The 16,390-nt window shown below is 41.4% G+C and overlaps 1 protein-coding gene across 2 annotated transcripts in view; it reads right to left on the bottom strand.

Moving 5' to 3' along the window:
• Window positions 1-16,390, bottom strand: part of LOC134453246 (unconventional myosin-XIX) — a 35,300-nt gene that overhangs the window by 5,992 nt on the left and 12,918 nt on the right. The window contains exons 20-24 of one of the 2 annotated variants that reach the window (XM_063204113.1): window positions 15,214-15,368; window positions 14,808-14,937; window positions 13,399-13,484; window positions 11,459-11,806; window positions 11,180-11,334 (exon numbers count right to left, since the gene is read on the bottom strand). In XM_063204113.1, coding sequence (XP_063060183.1) covers window positions 11,221-11,334; window positions 11,459-11,806; window positions 13,399-13,484; window positions 14,808-14,937; window positions 15,214-15,368 — 833 coding nt within the window. In that variant the 3' untranslated portion in view covers window positions 11,180-11,220. Of the gene's footprint in view, window positions 1-10,194; window positions 11,335-11,458; window positions 11,807-13,398; window positions 13,485-14,807; window positions 14,938-15,213; window positions 15,369-16,390 lie in introns of those variants that run through there. The other variant, XM_063204112.1, reaches the window with a different exon arrangement.

Below are 16,390 nucleotides of genomic sequence, written 5' to 3'. Positions count from 1 at the left end.
AAGTATATCCATCCAATATCCAGCAGTTGCAATTCTATAAATAAATTCAACTTGACAAGTTGATACAACAATTTTGCATCTATTCAGTATTCTGTACTCTATCCAAAGTAGCCTACAGGACTACTTTTCACTATCCAGCCTTGTAAAGCAAGCATGTAGTCCCACTTTTTTGCACACCAATATTTGAATAACACACTCTTAGACGTACAAGGATTTTGTTTGTCACATATGCAGAAATACTGCATGATGCAGAAGAACTATGTTAGTAGTCTTCTGTCTACAGGGTAGCATGGCCTCTGTGTGTGGGGACAATGACCTGAGTGCCTCTGGTTGTTTCTTCCATCCTCCAGCCTGGGTCCAAGGAGCCAAAATCAGAATCAGGGGCCAGAATCCCCATTACATTGAGTGCGGCCAAACAAGTTCAATGACCCTGCAAGGATGTCTCAATGCACAAAAAGGTGACCGGACAAGGAGGAGAAGTGAGGCTACACAAGATTCCTCAACCCTCTCTGGATTCCCTCTCGATTCCTCCAAGTATGTGGAGCACACACATACGTTTGGCAGCATGGACTGTGTGTGTGTACCAGGAGTGGGCTATGGGCCGAAAATATGTAAGTGATAAGGAGGACTGACATGAGATAGCTGGGGGTCTATAGGTGCGGTGTGAGAGGAGATAGTGATGTATGTGAGTATGGGAGAGCAATGACTGGATGTGTGTGTGTGTGTGTGTGTGTGTGTGTGTGTGTGTGTGTGTGTGTGTGTGTGTGTGTGTGTGTGTGTGTGTGTGTGTGTGTGTGTGTGTGTGTGTTGGGGGCATGGTCGTGTGTGGGGATTCGAAGTATGTCACTTCTTTGAAAAGATTGATATATTTTATCAAAGGATACACTAAAAAAGGCAGAGGTTGGATCATTGATGATGGGGTGTTAATAAACACGTGTTTATTAAGAAGTTCAAACATTAAACAAAGTGAAAGTTTCAAAGCCTAACTGAATCGACACAAAAATGTGAAGATTAAGGAGATGAAGATGCCTACAATGTTGAAACTTGCTACACTTGCCTTCTCTTCACCCATTCAAAGCAAACCGCACTGCCGCCCTGTGGTGGCAAGCGAACAAAGTTCAAGTTCCCAACTAGGAAAGCACATTGTTGACAAAACTGGCAGGTGAACCCTGAATAGTTTTCCAAAGTATGATATTTTGCAGTATAAACTGATAGCTGCAGCCAACTAGATTCTAAATTATACTCAACATGATAAGCATTAATGGTGCATTCCCCGAGGGTGGCAGATGGGATATGTCTGACCTCAAGCTGAAATGCATTGGAACGCCTGTTGAAGTGAATGTTCAAGTCGCGAGCTGGGGCCAAAATTAGTAGTAGTAGTTAGTAATTAGTAAAAAGTAGTTCAACCCCGACTTCAAAATCCTGACATCAACACAGCAATGTCAGTGCAGCATGGGTGCACTGCACACACAGTGATAGAAATAGTTCAAGTTTGACTTGCTGGTTGGAACGCTTTCAAGTGGGAGGTAGCTGCCTCCTGGTTGCATATTGGAAAGCTCCCACCGCCGGGGAATGCAACATATCTTGAAGTTGAAAATTGCACATCGACCGTCAAAACATTTGGAAAGTGTCTTTCTAACCTCGTTTAAACATTGGACGGCAAAAGGCTTGGTAAGGAAGCTCACACCTCATTGGGCGAAACCGACGAACACTCAGCCAATCAACGTGCCTAGACCGGAGCCGTAGGGATAAAAGCTTGACATCATCTTGTTTACATACACACTTCACCCTGCATTTTTCCCGTCGAGTAACGTTTGCAGAACGGTGGTCGAAGACCTTGTTTTTAAACATGGCAACTGATGTCGAAAGGTTGGCTAATTTCGAGGAGACTTGTTACGACCAGTATGAATACTATAATCTTGTCGACTACTCGTGTCATGCCGGAGGAAAAGGACGCACAAGGAGAGAAATCGAGCTCAACACCAATCGCCATTGTCCAGCTGGCCACGAGCGCAAAATTGTTGAAAAATTTCGCAACACTGAAGTAAAACGTCGCAGGACCAAGAGCTCGTCGTCTTAAATGTGGATATTGGTAAGTGGGCCCAAGAAACCGCGTGTTTTGAGTTGTTTTGCTCTGCTCTGTACTTAAATGTCCATTCCAGTGGCGAATGAAAACAACAAAACATGTCGGGGCATGTTGTATAATACAACTTGCATGGAAAGTCAGCATAGTTCACAAGCTTTGAATTGCCATTGTGTACACTTTTCCGGTATTCTTTAAACGAAGCCTTACTGACTGTTTTAACTCTCTTTTCGCAGAACCCCTTTTTGGCCAAGATGTGAACTGGAACGTGGTCCAAGTGTTTGTTTGCCTTCTCCCTACCAAACAAGTGGAACATGGCGACTCTAGCCTGGCCTAGGGAAGGGCCTTGCATTCTGTCACGAGTCTTGCCTGCCCACCTATTCCTCTCTTCCCAAGCCAACACATGATCCGCGGTGTCGGATTACAGCTTTGTGCAAGAATAGCTGGGATGTTTGTGTGTGTGTTACCGTTCGTGTTTTGACGCACTTTTATTACTATTATTTTCTAAATAATGTATACTTTAAATAAAGTTAATTTTAAGCTATACGATTTTTGCTGGTCGATTTTCTTTAAAGGGACAGTTTGGTCAATTTCAACATGCAGTTGTAATGCTCACACTACCCTGGACTTGTCAGTGCCTTAGATTTTTTTTTCTTCTTCTTCAGCCGTTTCCGAGATCCTGGTCATTGTAATGGGGGCAGCTCTTTGTTTACATTTCAAAAAAACATTTTTATTTATTCCCAAAAACATCCAAAAGGTTATAAAACATCAGCAGACAACTAGCAAACAGCAGTACCTTTTGGGAAAATATTTGGAGTTGGCCTATGTTTCATTTTTTAAAAATGTAAACAAACGCTGCATTAGAATTGCTCATATCTCGGAAAGGGCTGAGCCGAAAAATGTGCCATCACCAGGTACTGACAAGTCAAGGGTAGCGTGAGCAATACAACTGCATGTTGAAATTGACCAAACTGTCCCTTTAAACTGCCCTGGAAGCAGTCATCCAATGGAAATTTAAAAGCGGCTGTGCATGGGGATCGAAGCAAACGCAGCATTTGCTGCAGCCTGCAAGTCATTTCATCCATATGGCCCATTACATAAAGTGAATTGCTTCTGGATCATGAGCAAGATTCGCTTAATTTGACATTCACTGGGTGGCGACAAATGCATATCCAACGACTGACTTCGAAGCAGAGCTAAGGCTAGCTTTGATGCATCCTAGAACTAGGTTTTCATTTCCAGACCAATACCTATTTGCAGTTGGGCTCCTCACACGTGCTGTGCAAATGAGGATACTGTATCCATATCACATGCCATGACCTTTTTCCACCTAAAGGGTTTAAGTTTCATGTTTACATAGGTGCGGTCACTGAGCTCAGCTGATGCCGTGTTGGTGACTGCAATAAACATGCTGAGATGGCAGTCATGCTGCACCCATACAGACTTAGGTTAAAAGGAGAAGGGCACTATTTTTTATTATTCTACTTTGCATCCTGTGATTAGTTTATTAGCCCAAATTGAAAAATGGTTTAAAACACTCAATTGATCAGACACCGAGGTCTGACCCACTTGAAATGTAAATGGCTTAGGCTATCTACTATAATTTAAACGAGAGTATGAGCTAAAAGTGCATTTTAGCAAAAGGGTCGGTAAACTTCACCTGTAGGTCCATAAACCATTAGCCTGGCCTCACCATCTGTACATTATACAGTATTGGCTAACCATGCACACAGTTTCAAATCCATGGCCAAATGTTGCAAAAAAATGTGTCTCCTACTTGGCCTAGAGGATGTTCCAAAAGTATAGAAAATATCAACTACCGATTGATCAACACTTGCACATGGTTCCCATCAAAACATTCAGACTTCTAGAATGTATTAATTTCTGCAAGACAAGGATTTTCTCAATGGGTTTCAGTGTTTCCCATACATTGAGGAAACTATGGCGGCCCGCCATAGTTTAAATTTGGCCGCCATAGTTTACGAAAATGTAAAAAAAAAAAAAAAAAATTTTTTTTTACTTTTTTTTTTTTTTATTTTTTTTTTTTAACGATATCCGTTTTTGTTAAAAAACGATTTGAATTACGATTTTGAATTTCCTTCGCATTTTCCTCCTGGAGTAAATACATCCTATAGACTCTGTATTGGTTAGATAAGTAGTCCCACGGTAAGACAGAATGAGGGGAAAGCATTAGGAAGTGACCGTAAGGGTATTACAGTTGATTCACGTGTGCACACGTGTAACATCGGGTGAGTAACAGAACATGTGCGCAACGATGCGTTATGACACGCCGATATGCGAGGATCTTCGTCCAAATCGCTAGTCGCATGCATCATCGCTAACTGCGTTTACATCGCGTGATGCGTGTAAGGGAAATGTTAGTTGTTGACATGTATGGAATTCACTTCAATTTGTGCTGTTTCTTGCTTCAGTTGTGGACAAAACGATTGGCCAAACTCACAATAGAAAGCCTTTGCTGTGCTACTGTCCCAGAGAGCTGAAAAAAAAACCTTCATAGAAGAAGTCACACTTAACAGGGGTGTTAACCAATCCAATGAGTTCTCTCTCTCTCTCTCTCTCTCTCTCTCTCTCTCTCTCTCTCTCTCTCAGTAGCCTACTATTTACCCATAACAAATGGTGAATTTCTGAGCCCTTTTTAATTTGTAGCCTATACCATGACCCAGATAGCAAAACCCTCCGGCATCTTTCTGGATCTTTCTGGCATTTCTCTGGGGAATGTACGATTTCAGTTGATTCCGGCAAATTAATGGCAACGTGGGAATAATGCCAGAGATATTCTGGCTTTTCACTGGAATGCCACCCAAATAACAAAATCGGTGGTGCAGGAGGGCGGAGCTACAGATACTTTATGGTTCTTTCCCGGCAAGTTGGAATATTACCAGAAAACATTTTGTTCGGGTGGGGGGGCTTTTTTTAAACCTAGGGCCCAGGCAAAGATGACAGCGGCCCTGCCCTACGGAGACGGTTGACACGCATGCTCATTTAGGTGAGACCGACTTCATCCTGGGAATCTTTTCGGCGGGACAGTGTAGTCTAGTAACGAACCTGGACTCGATCTACTACTGAACTAGGATATGGTGCTGTGTAAATTTGCATTGAGGTAAGTAAAACGATTGTTATACTTTTGCCTAATAACTAGGCTACACTGTAGGCCTACTCACTTACATTGTTCTTTGTTGTGTTTACCTGTGCTACAAGCTGAGGCAACATTTCTTGAGGTAATTTTCCTTTGGAGATAGCTAACATCTAGCCTACGGTATTTCAGATGTTTGTTCATGACTAAGTGCCATTAGGTCTCTTGACAGGCGTTTCAGTACGTATGAATTCATGTTGTGTCATGTCATGGCTTTTAACTGGTTTGGAGGACAAGCTAGCGACCCTTGCTAGCATAGATGGCAGCTAATCCTTTTTGGACATTCGGCAAACGTCAGTGTTTAGAGCTAGATGACTGATATGCCAAGACTACCGTATTTTATTCTCAATTTATCGTTGGTGTGCTATCATGGCCTTTGGTCATAACATATCGTACGGGCTTGAGACAGCCCGTTTGACTAGATTTCAGATGCCTGCTGAGGTTAATAGCCACCCACTTCGTTGAGAACATGATGACTAATGTCAGGTCACGGATTATTGCTTTACCCTGAGCTCTAGTTCTAGTGCTATTCTCGAGTCCACATCGCTTTACCGATGCAATATAGCCACCAGTTTCTTAGGTCGTTATCAGACGAAAGAGGGCAGTTTGATTGTGACATACGTGAATGATATATCTTTGAGGACACAAAGTAGCTGCCCTTATTATTACACATGCACGAGGAAATGTGATTAACAGAAATATCAGATTTGCAATAAAATAGTCCATGTACTCTTGTCACAGGAGAGTCCATCAGCTCACTAACACGGGTGAGGGACAGGGACCAAAGAGGAGGCTCTACAACATGAGAAAAGACGGCGATCCTCAAGCAGTAAGTTGATTTACATAAGAAAATGATGCAATATAAAGGTGTCTATTGTATGTATAAAAAGGACTTAACATTATGGTCAGAATTGGCTCCAGCTAGTGATAAGGTCTTAAAGGGTTTAATTAAAGGCTTTTTAAATTCACCATCAGTGTGCCTTGGAATCTTTGGCAGGGCTTATCAACAGTCACTGGAGCTAAGTCTGACCATAATTTTGAGCAACTTTATTTCCTTGAGCCAAAGTGCACCTGCTTATGAGGAAAAAAAGTGAAACAGCACTCCTCCATAATCAGCATTCCTAGTGAACAGTTGATTTTTTTTAGCATATGTAGAAAAGACCAACTAGCCACTTTGAGTCATTATTAAGTGTGTGTTTTAATAGTAAAATTCTTGCCATTTTGGCTGGTGGAGAAAAAAGTTAATTAACAGCCCTGTGTATAACTGTAGGAGCAGACTGGACAGTGAAAGTGAATCCTGCCTGGACTTAACAGACCCCTATACCTAGAATGACCCAAACATTTGACTATTGCTCTTGTCACAGGTCAGTCCATGAGCCCACGTCTTCAGGCCAGGGGCCCGAGAGGAATTTCCAGTGACATGGATCAACAGAGATCCTCAGACAGTAAGTTGATCTTCTACATCAAATAAAGGAAATCATGTGAATTGTCTTTAAATAGAACACAAGCATTTGATTAAATAATAAATAAAAAATCAAATGTGTGTGTGCGCGTGCCCGCCCGCCCATCTTTCTGAGTGTGCATGTGCTACAAACAAACTTATGCCAATTTTTTGTTTAGTTTTTCTTGATTATTTAGGTATATCAGTGAAATAATATAATTTGCATAATACTGAACTTTTTAACCCTGTGTATATGTAGAACAGGACTTAAACATTTGACTATCTCACTCTCGTTACAGGTCAGTCCATGTGCCACGTTCCAGCCAGGGACCAAAAGGGGGGCTTTCGTCATGGGGCCAGACAGACATCCTCAAGCAGTAAGTTGATTTACATGGATGCATTCTGAAGTTGAATTGAAGTAGTTATATTGTTGTACGCTGGCTACTATTCAATGTGTCAAAGTGAAATGTATTAATTGTTGTCCCATGAAAAAATGAACTGTATTTACAAATCTCAATGTATCGTTCGAGGGATAAGAGTTTAAGAATGTTGTTGCAGGTGAAATGATCATTGAAATTTGCTGATTCAATGCCATTTTTGTATCTTTACTTTTTGGAGAAATAGAGAGATGCATCCAGACCACCCACTAGGAGGTGGAACTTACGAAGAGGTGGCTGTACCTGGCGGCAGACTGAGATGGGGTGAGGAAGAGGAGAAGCACAGACCAAGAACGGAATGTCAGACATTTGCCCTTTTTATGCCCAGCACACACAGACACACACACACACACACACACACACACACCAGCATATAAACATGCACATACACACAGACACACACACACACACACACACACACTCTCCAACAAGATGAGTCTCTGGTGATGTTGGCAAATAATCTGAATCGACACGGCAATGAATCCACCATCGTGCCCCACCTATGCGAGTCCTGTCCTTCAGCATTGACTTTCTCCCCAGGTGTGGTGTGCCTTCATCCGAACCACAATGGCATCCCAAGCAGCAACAAATACCTGCACGCATGCATGCTACGGTACACACACAAACACACTGGACTGTGAACTAGGTCAGACACACACACATGCTCAAAGTAGCCAAGATCGAAAAGGCTGCATCGGTGGCTTGACTGCATCCATTTTTTGGAGGAACACCTTTGTCAATTTTGAGGAACTTTGTTGTGGGAAGATATTTTAAAATGTTGATAGTCAGACTCTTGTATTCTTGTACTCTTGTATTCGCTTCACTTTTATGTATTTTGTAATTGAGATGATTTATGCCACAGTGCTGAATTAACACATGACAAAGATGTCGCCTTAAAAAGTATGTTTGGTACCTGTGGGTCAAATGTCTCAGGAGCTCCCTGACTGCAGAACGTCTCAGGAAAGGACTCAACTTTTTATATTGTATGCAGGGTGCGATTTGTCAGAAAACCAGAAAGGGGGATGTGTTTCAGATGTCAACAATATCAATGGAGTTACATTAAACTATGATTAAAATCATGTGGAAAAGGTGACCATATCAAAACCAGAAGAGGGGACAATCCCCCTACAAACCGCACCCTGATTGTATGTATTTTACATGTTTGTCTATATGATTAACACATGTTCACAGAAGAAAATACAATGTACGACTGCAAGGTCTTGTGCGTTTTTCTCACCGATATCTTAAAGGTTTATGCGTTACAAAATGTTTATTATTTTGTTTATTTTCTGAACGTTTTTTTTAATAACTCAAAGGGATATGTCAAGAAACGTGTTTATCATTTGTTTTGTTTTTGTTTTTGTTGGAAAATTCCATTTAAAACATATGAAGGGATATTTTAAGAAAGGCTGTGAGTTTAAAAAAATGAATTTTGATCATTTTGTTTTCTTTTCTGAAAATTCTTGTTTAAAATGTCATACATTTTCAATTTCCAAAATCTATTGAATGGATGAATGTTGTAGCCTACTAAAGATAATAAATGGCCAATTTGCATGATTTTTGTGGGTTTTATTCTTTATTATTATTATTATTATTATTATTATTATTATTATTGGGAAGGTTAAATACATTCCGGCATATTTATGGGTTTTAATCGGTAGGGTTCTGGCAATCTTGTGGTAGGCTCATGGGCCATTTCTGGGTCTTCTGGCAAACATCTGGTAAGGTGCCGGCACTCTGTCGAACGTTCTTGGCATTCTACTGGCTGCTTTCTGGCATGATTCCGGCAAAATCTTGTGGGCCGTTTTAGGCCCGGGAGTAACCCCTACATATTGCGGCATATTTCCAGGATGAACCAAGGTTTCTGGGCCATAAAAAGCCCAGAACATTTTTGCTATCTGGGGAAGGCATGATAATGCTTCATCATATTTTAGAAATAGGGCCTATGTGCCTTTTATATACCAAATGTTTATCATTTTGAAATTGTTTCAGTTGTTTATGACTTGTGTATGACTGAAATTATCTCTGCATACTATCAGTGCTGCATTGCTTTGTAAAGATAGGCTATTCAACACACTTTAAAAACACACTGAAAAGATACGGCCATAGTAGCCTACTGAAAACATTTTGTTCATAATAATGGTGATTAATAAATGGTGGTCTTAAATTTTCATACTAACATCCTTGAATTTGACTTGGTAGATCACGGCAGACCATCAACTTCAAAAGTAGATCTTGGTTAAAAAAAGGTTGGGCACCCCTGCTATAGAGAGAACCACAAGTGCTTGAAAGACAGGGATCAAAAGCCTAGTCAAGTTGTTGTAGTTTACTTGGGTTTGGGAGCAATATAAAAAACCTTCAGAGAAGGGACAGTTGGGATGAGTTTACTAACACTCCCTAGGCTTTGTTTTACAGTTGTAATGAGTTTGGTGGACAAACCTTCATTGACACAGCAGAGGAGACATCGGGCTGCATATAGAAATTAATGTGTAATGAATGTGAATATAGACATAAATGTGTAATATGTTGTTCAGCCCTTTTAATGGGAGGAATTTGGAAAAAACTGGCCCTGTGACCAGCGCCCCTCATGTAGAATGTGTACGCCTACAGATATGTGTGTGGGGGAAAAGGCATAGCCTACCCTCTAAGACCCTTTTTTCACAGTGCTCTTAAATTCTTATCTCTGCTCCTATTTTGTTTTTTTTTATTGTTTCCCAGACCCCTGCATGAGGGACGCATGAAACTGTGTTGTAAACAGAAATTATTCACTGTACTGCATTTTTTGACAATGGCAAATGTACTACTATTATACAAGTCATGGGTAAAATCTTATGTAGCCTTATTTCTCAAAATATAAATGGCTGAAATATAGGCCCAGGCTAGGCCTACAGTTTCTCCATGCGCCAATGTCATACTGTAGTCATTGTTTTGCCGTTTTGCATTTACGCTGCAAAGACAGCAAGAACACCCCCCCCCCCCCCCCCCCCCCAAAAAAAAATGCCAAAAAGACACCACCACCCCCCCCCCGGACAAAATAAACCCCGGCTGCCCCCATAGTTTCCAAAATTTCTGTGGGAAACACTGGGTTTTTATTGCCACATTGTGAGTGATTACAAGGTCAGGCATAATCATCAGACTATTAACTCTGTTGTCTGTAACCCTGACCTTAAATCCTTGCACTGAGAAATAATCAACGTTTCAGTTGTCTGCTATTCAGTGGTATGAAAGTAGGACATGCTATACAAAAACATTACAGGAACGTGAGATGCTAAATAACACTCCCTGAATTAATGACAAATGAATATCAAGTTTACAATGGCACAACACAACCCCAGATATGACCAGCTCCCTTTTCTGCAAAGGAATAAGTAGACCATCCACAAAAATAGCATGGGCAAGCAGAGAAAGGGCAAAAGCCATTCATTGTACAATATCTTGAAGTGTTTTCAAAGAATGAAATAATGATACTGATAATTAAGATGATACTGAAATGAAATATGGAATACTGTCATAAATGCAAGACAAGCAAAATTCCCTGGAATGATCAGAAATAAGAATCAATAATGCCTTTCTATCTGACCCGTGCAGGGATCTGGGTTTACAGCAGCTTTAGGGAAGATCGTAGAAGCATGTCATAAAGACTAATAAAGCATTACAATACATGGTCATGACAGAGCGTGAATCGAAGGAACACAATGAAATACAATCAGTAATGCTTCCATTCAAGCATACAGCCAGGACACATCAGCATGCTAATCAAAATATACAATACATTAACATTTAGAATCTTTGGGTTCTGTGGAGACTATTTACATTGGTGTAATTCTTTATAAAATCACATTATACTTTCTTTATTGTAGATCAATTTAAAAAACAGGTAAGTAAATAATTTGATTATTAACTTAAGGCACTTAAACTTTATCAGCCACAATGCCAAAGCATTGGAACACTCTAGAACACTCATTATTAAATAACATTTAAATAAGGCAGCCGCAGGATAATTTTCCCTTAATTGGTCATTTTGTACATCGTTTTGAAGGTGCAGTGATTCTTTTGGTACATACTAGTGTTTGTTGACTGAGACAGATTACATATCCAGCAGCAGTCAGTGTTTTTCTAGAAGGATCTGGTTGAAACCTGTGATCCCGTCTCCCTTGTGTCCAGGATGCATGTCTGCATAGAGGAGTGGCGATCTCTGAAGGTGAATCTTGATGGAGCCCTGATTATGCAAAAGGAGAACATGTTAGAGCAAGTCAGTCAGACAACACAGCGTTCTAAAAAATAACAAAACAGGACTTTCTGAACACAGAATGTCCACATCTGAACAATTGAGTAATTCTCACCTGTGGTTGTGCACGTATGGAGGCCATGTCCTGGGTAAACTGGTTTGTCTCCACGCGGTACTCGGCGGTGCTCCGGAAGGGTGTGCGCAGCGTGGCCATGAGGGACACCACCTTCTGGAAGCTGGTGGCGGTGAGGTCCACGGTGATGGTGGGGGCCGAGGCCAGTGCCAGGCCCAGGGGCCAGCTGCGTACCGCCACGGGCTCCGGGAGGCTGGCCAGCTGCACCAAGCCATGCTCTCGCACCAGCGGGTTCAGACGCCCGGGCATCTCAGCTGCTGCCAGGGCCGCCTGCTCACGCACGTCCTCCGCGTCGTCCAGCTCTGCCTCGGCCAGGCTGTCCATCAGCAGCTGGTGGGGGAGGAGGAGAATGTCACTTGGAAACACTGAGGGATATGTTGGCTCTGTGTATTGTGCATCATGTGTATGGTGCTGCTGGACACCTAGTTTTCCCTCTAGGTAGGATTAAGAACATCTCTCTATTCTAACATGTAATAGGCAGGAGAACAATGTTATGCTCCTTATCCACATGCAATAGGGACAACAGCAATGCTTGGTCAGTCATTAACATCTAATATGGAGGAGAACATTACTTTGTCAGTCATCAGCACCAGTAAACTAAACTTCCCTGGCTTTGCCTTGATGGCAATTGGTCAGTCTGTGGCAAGCAGTTAGGTAGGCTTTTAGCCCGACAGTTGACAGTTAGGGAGGGAAATACACAGATAGTGCTCTTACCACCCTCCTCCATGCTACTTAAGTACCTTAAGCACAGTACCATCCTCCTACACTGCAACCATGGGACCCTTCTGGGGCTGCCACCCTTGCACATGTAAGGCTAAAATGCAATTTCATAATGTGCACTGTGGTGTGCTATGACAATGGGACTCTCCCAATGGGACTTTCCCCAGCAGGAAGGAGAAAAATGCCACAGACACTAAATGATGAAGAGCTCAGTGTCATTCATCAACATGTAATAGGCAGGCGAACAATACAAGTCCATTCATCAGCATCTAATTGGAGAAGGTGAAGGTAATGCACATTAGCCTGGGCCCTCCATACCACCTATATTGAGCTTCATATTTTAAAGTCAGTTCTGCTGGCATGGTTATTTCCAGTTCTACGTGGTCTGGAAAAATACGGAAGCAATAATAATAATACGGTCTGTCTATGGCTCTGGCTCTGCCAACAGTGCCTAGTAGTACACAGAGGCATTAGACAGACACCCGTTGCTCCCACCTCTGAGTACTACCTGATTATATGGTGGTTTGCCAAACCGTGTTTTGTCTTTGAGCTTGGTGCAAAAGCTAGTCTGAATATACACAAGAAATGTTGCAGGAAGAAAAGCCACCACTAGATGGCACTAATAGAGCGCTCTGTACGCTCTGGCTCTGTACAGAGCCGTACATAGAGATGTATATCTCTATGTATGGCTCTGGCTCTGTATATAGCTCTATTGAACATTCAAGAATAAACTGTTTTTGATATAGCAGAATACTACTTTTTAGGACTGCACGATGACGGAAAAAATTATGATTATTTGGATCAACATTGAAATCACGATTATAAATCACTATTATTGAACTTTAATTTGGTTTTAAATTACGTAATGAAATATAACCAAAAATGAATTATATTAGGGATGAGCAAAATAATTAATTGAAATATTAATGCAGAAGGCAATAGGATGAAACTACGGCAGAGCTTCAGATTTTTAGCCAGAAACACCAGCCTGTCAGCATGTTCTGGCAAGGATGCTCGAAGGCCACGATTAAATCCTGATTGATAAAGATTTTGATCTCTATCGATTAAATCACGATTTGATTAATTTCGATTAATTGTGCAGCCCTGCTACTTTTTATTAATCCTAAGGGAAATTAAGGTGTCTGATCTTACATAAATACACAAATACAAAACATATGAGTAAATATGTTAAAAATACTTACTCTCCACTCTCTCCATCTGCACTGGATGACACGAACGGCATCAGTCCATTTCTTTATCTGCTGTCTAATCAACCAGGATCTCACCACTGCAAAAAAAAAAAAAAAAAAGTTAAAACGCTCACAAGTGCATGTACACATTCACACTAAAAAGACCTTTCCCTTGGTTAAACACATCTAATTCCTTCTCTTATGATGGCAACATACCAGCCAGCGATTTAGTAGTGATGCAAAACTGAATGGCAATACACCGAACATAGATGTTAAACCACTTTAACAGCTGTACTGGAGGAAAGATGCATGAAGATGAACACAAAAATGTGCTAAAATTCTACTAAAAAAAACATATATATATATATAATGTATATGTTTTTTTAAGTCCAAAATCATGTCCTATTTGGGATTACACAAGACATGGGTGGTTAAGACTGAATCAAGTTCGTGGGTACATATTGATTTGAGTAAAAGGCATTAATGGGGGCTGACCTGAATATCAAACAAGGTTTATTCTGAACACAGCCTTAACCAACAGTATTTTGTAGTCACTCTGAAGCAAACCAACAACTTAGAATGACTAGTTCCTAACAGTAAGTGGTAACAGTACCCGTGACCGTAAGTAGTATTGGTAGTATTCCTCCCCATTCTAGTTTTCACATACCGTACTACAGCATGTTTACTACGTACCGTACGACACTAATTATCAATCTGAATCTTCAGCCTAATTCAATTAGCAGCTGCTCCGGCATTATGACCCATATCAAATACCTAATAATGGGTCAGAGCGTCTGACAGTGAACCAGTCAAACATTCACGTGTACGTGTGTCTAATCTGTTCCCATCCTCAGAGATAAGTAGGTGAGGCCAGCTGATGTGCACCATGACTGTCTGGCCAGAAGATGGCAGTGTATAAATGTTTGCACAAAAACACCTGAATCAGCCTGGTGACCATGTACACTCACTCCTCTCTTCTCCTCTCCTACCTCCTAAACTCTGCATCCAGCATAAGACCTGTTTTTTTTTCAAAAAACACTACACATCCGTCACTTTCCTTTCCTTCACTTGGGCTCTTGTGCATATTAAACAAATAATGAATAGGTGTTGACTCGTCTTTGTTGGCCCTACAAGTGGAAAGCGACATTGTCTCAAAAAAACGTGTAAAGGTACTCCACTCCTCCAATCAAAGTCAATGCAATCTGCATATGGATGGCACAACAAACTGTGAAGTGTCTTTCAACCTGTTAAAAGTTCATAAACAACAGAAACAATTTTGGAAATATCATAAAACATGCTAAAAAAACATGCTAAAAACATGCTAAAAAATAATACCCCCCCACTGGCAACTACCGGTAAGCATCTTCTGAACTCGCTGTAGAGCCCCCGTTGAGAAACACTTCGCTAGAGAATGTACAAACCTGCTTGGATGAGGGTGGCGGCCCGTGTCTTAGCCTCGTGTCTCCGCCTCTGGTACCTCTGCCAGCAGCACTGGATGCGGAGGGCCCGCTGAGAGCGCTCCCTGGCCCGGCTCTCCTCCAGCAGCTCCAGCTGTGGACACGGGCGAAGGAATACCACAATAATACAACACATTCAGACCACTCAATCAAAAGAAAGTCAAAATACTGGATTGGACATTTCTTTCACAGTTCTAGCTACAGATATGGTGGAAGGAATTAAAAAAATAAATAAAAAAATAACGTAAACATATGTGAATGGAACAAACTGGTTGCAAAGTCATGATCAAATGCCTCTTGCTCCATGACCATGTTATTAGTCACATGAGTATGATGGTGATTCTGATACATTAATCTGAGTGATACTGACCATAGCATGCGTCATAAAGACCTTAGTCCTCCCACAGTGCACCAACGAGCTGTGGGCTGTGTATGTCTGGGGATCAGGGGGCTGTCCTTTAAGAACCACACGGAGAACCTCAATCACTGCAGAACTCAGGAGGTTCTTATCCCCGGACTCTAACCCTGAGAGAGAGAGACAGACAGAGAGAGAGAGAGAGAGAGAGAGAGAGAGAGAGAGAGAGAGAGAGAGAGAGAGAGAGAGACAGGTAGGCAGACAGATAGAGAGACAGACAGAGACACAGTGAGAGATTTCAACAATAGCAGACAGACAGGGCACACCAACGGACACATTGAAAAAAACAATAGGCGTACTTGTTCCGCAGAACTACAGTACACATGCAGTGTAAGAAGTTTGGTTTTCAAACTTGGCTGGATCCCCAATCACAATTTCAACGGCCAGTTCATTTGAGGAAATAAGTCATGCTACACTTTTATAAGTGACTCAGCAAACAAAGCAGTGACTTGTCCTGTTGCAACAAACTACATTTAAATGGGTTATACAAACAGTACATAAATCAGGGATGTGGGGCACGTGTAAATCTCTACACATATGTAGTTCCTGCTAACATGCAGTGGTTGATTCTAGGACACAACTTAAGCTCTCCTATTGTCAGTGATGAGCGTGGGGATTTACCAGGCATTAAGGCAGGGTACTACAGGTACACAGACACCACAGCGAAGGAAGACCAAAGAAACGGACAGAGCAGAGAGAGAAGGAGCTGAAGACAATGGAAAAGGAAGAAAGAAGAGAGGAATGTGAGGATGCCAAGGTAGCTCCAGGCTCAGGTTTTAGATTTATAATTCCCATCTTTATGCAACCCAGTTTAGACGTATAGATGCCACCATAAAATCTGTAATATATATATATATAAATGGCATGTAATAGAGACAGGAAACATGACAACAGATTTGTTTAAACAAGGCAGGTGTTTTTCAAATTTGTTCCACTTTGGGGTTCAAGAGAAATAGAAGCAAGGCTAGAAATGTGTCATGGCAACTATACACTCAGAAAACAGACTACTGCAGAGTACACACATGGCCCCCTTGAGGTTAAAGATAACTTGGAGCCAAGTTACAAATTCCACAGGTAAACCCTTAAGAGTCACAAAAAGATGAACGCAAAAAAAACAAACAAACATTTAAAC

The sequence above is a fragment of the Engraulis encrasicolus genome, chromosome 7 (assembly GCF_034702125.1).
Source record: "Engraulis encrasicolus isolate BLACKSEA-1 chromosome 7, IST_EnEncr_1.0, whole genome shotgun sequence".
NCBI lineage: Eukaryota > Metazoa > Chordata > Actinopteri > Clupeiformes > Engraulidae > Engraulis > Engraulis encrasicolus.
The sequence above is the reverse complement of the archived record's forward strand: the minus strand, read 5'-3'. Positions and strand labels throughout refer to the sequence as shown.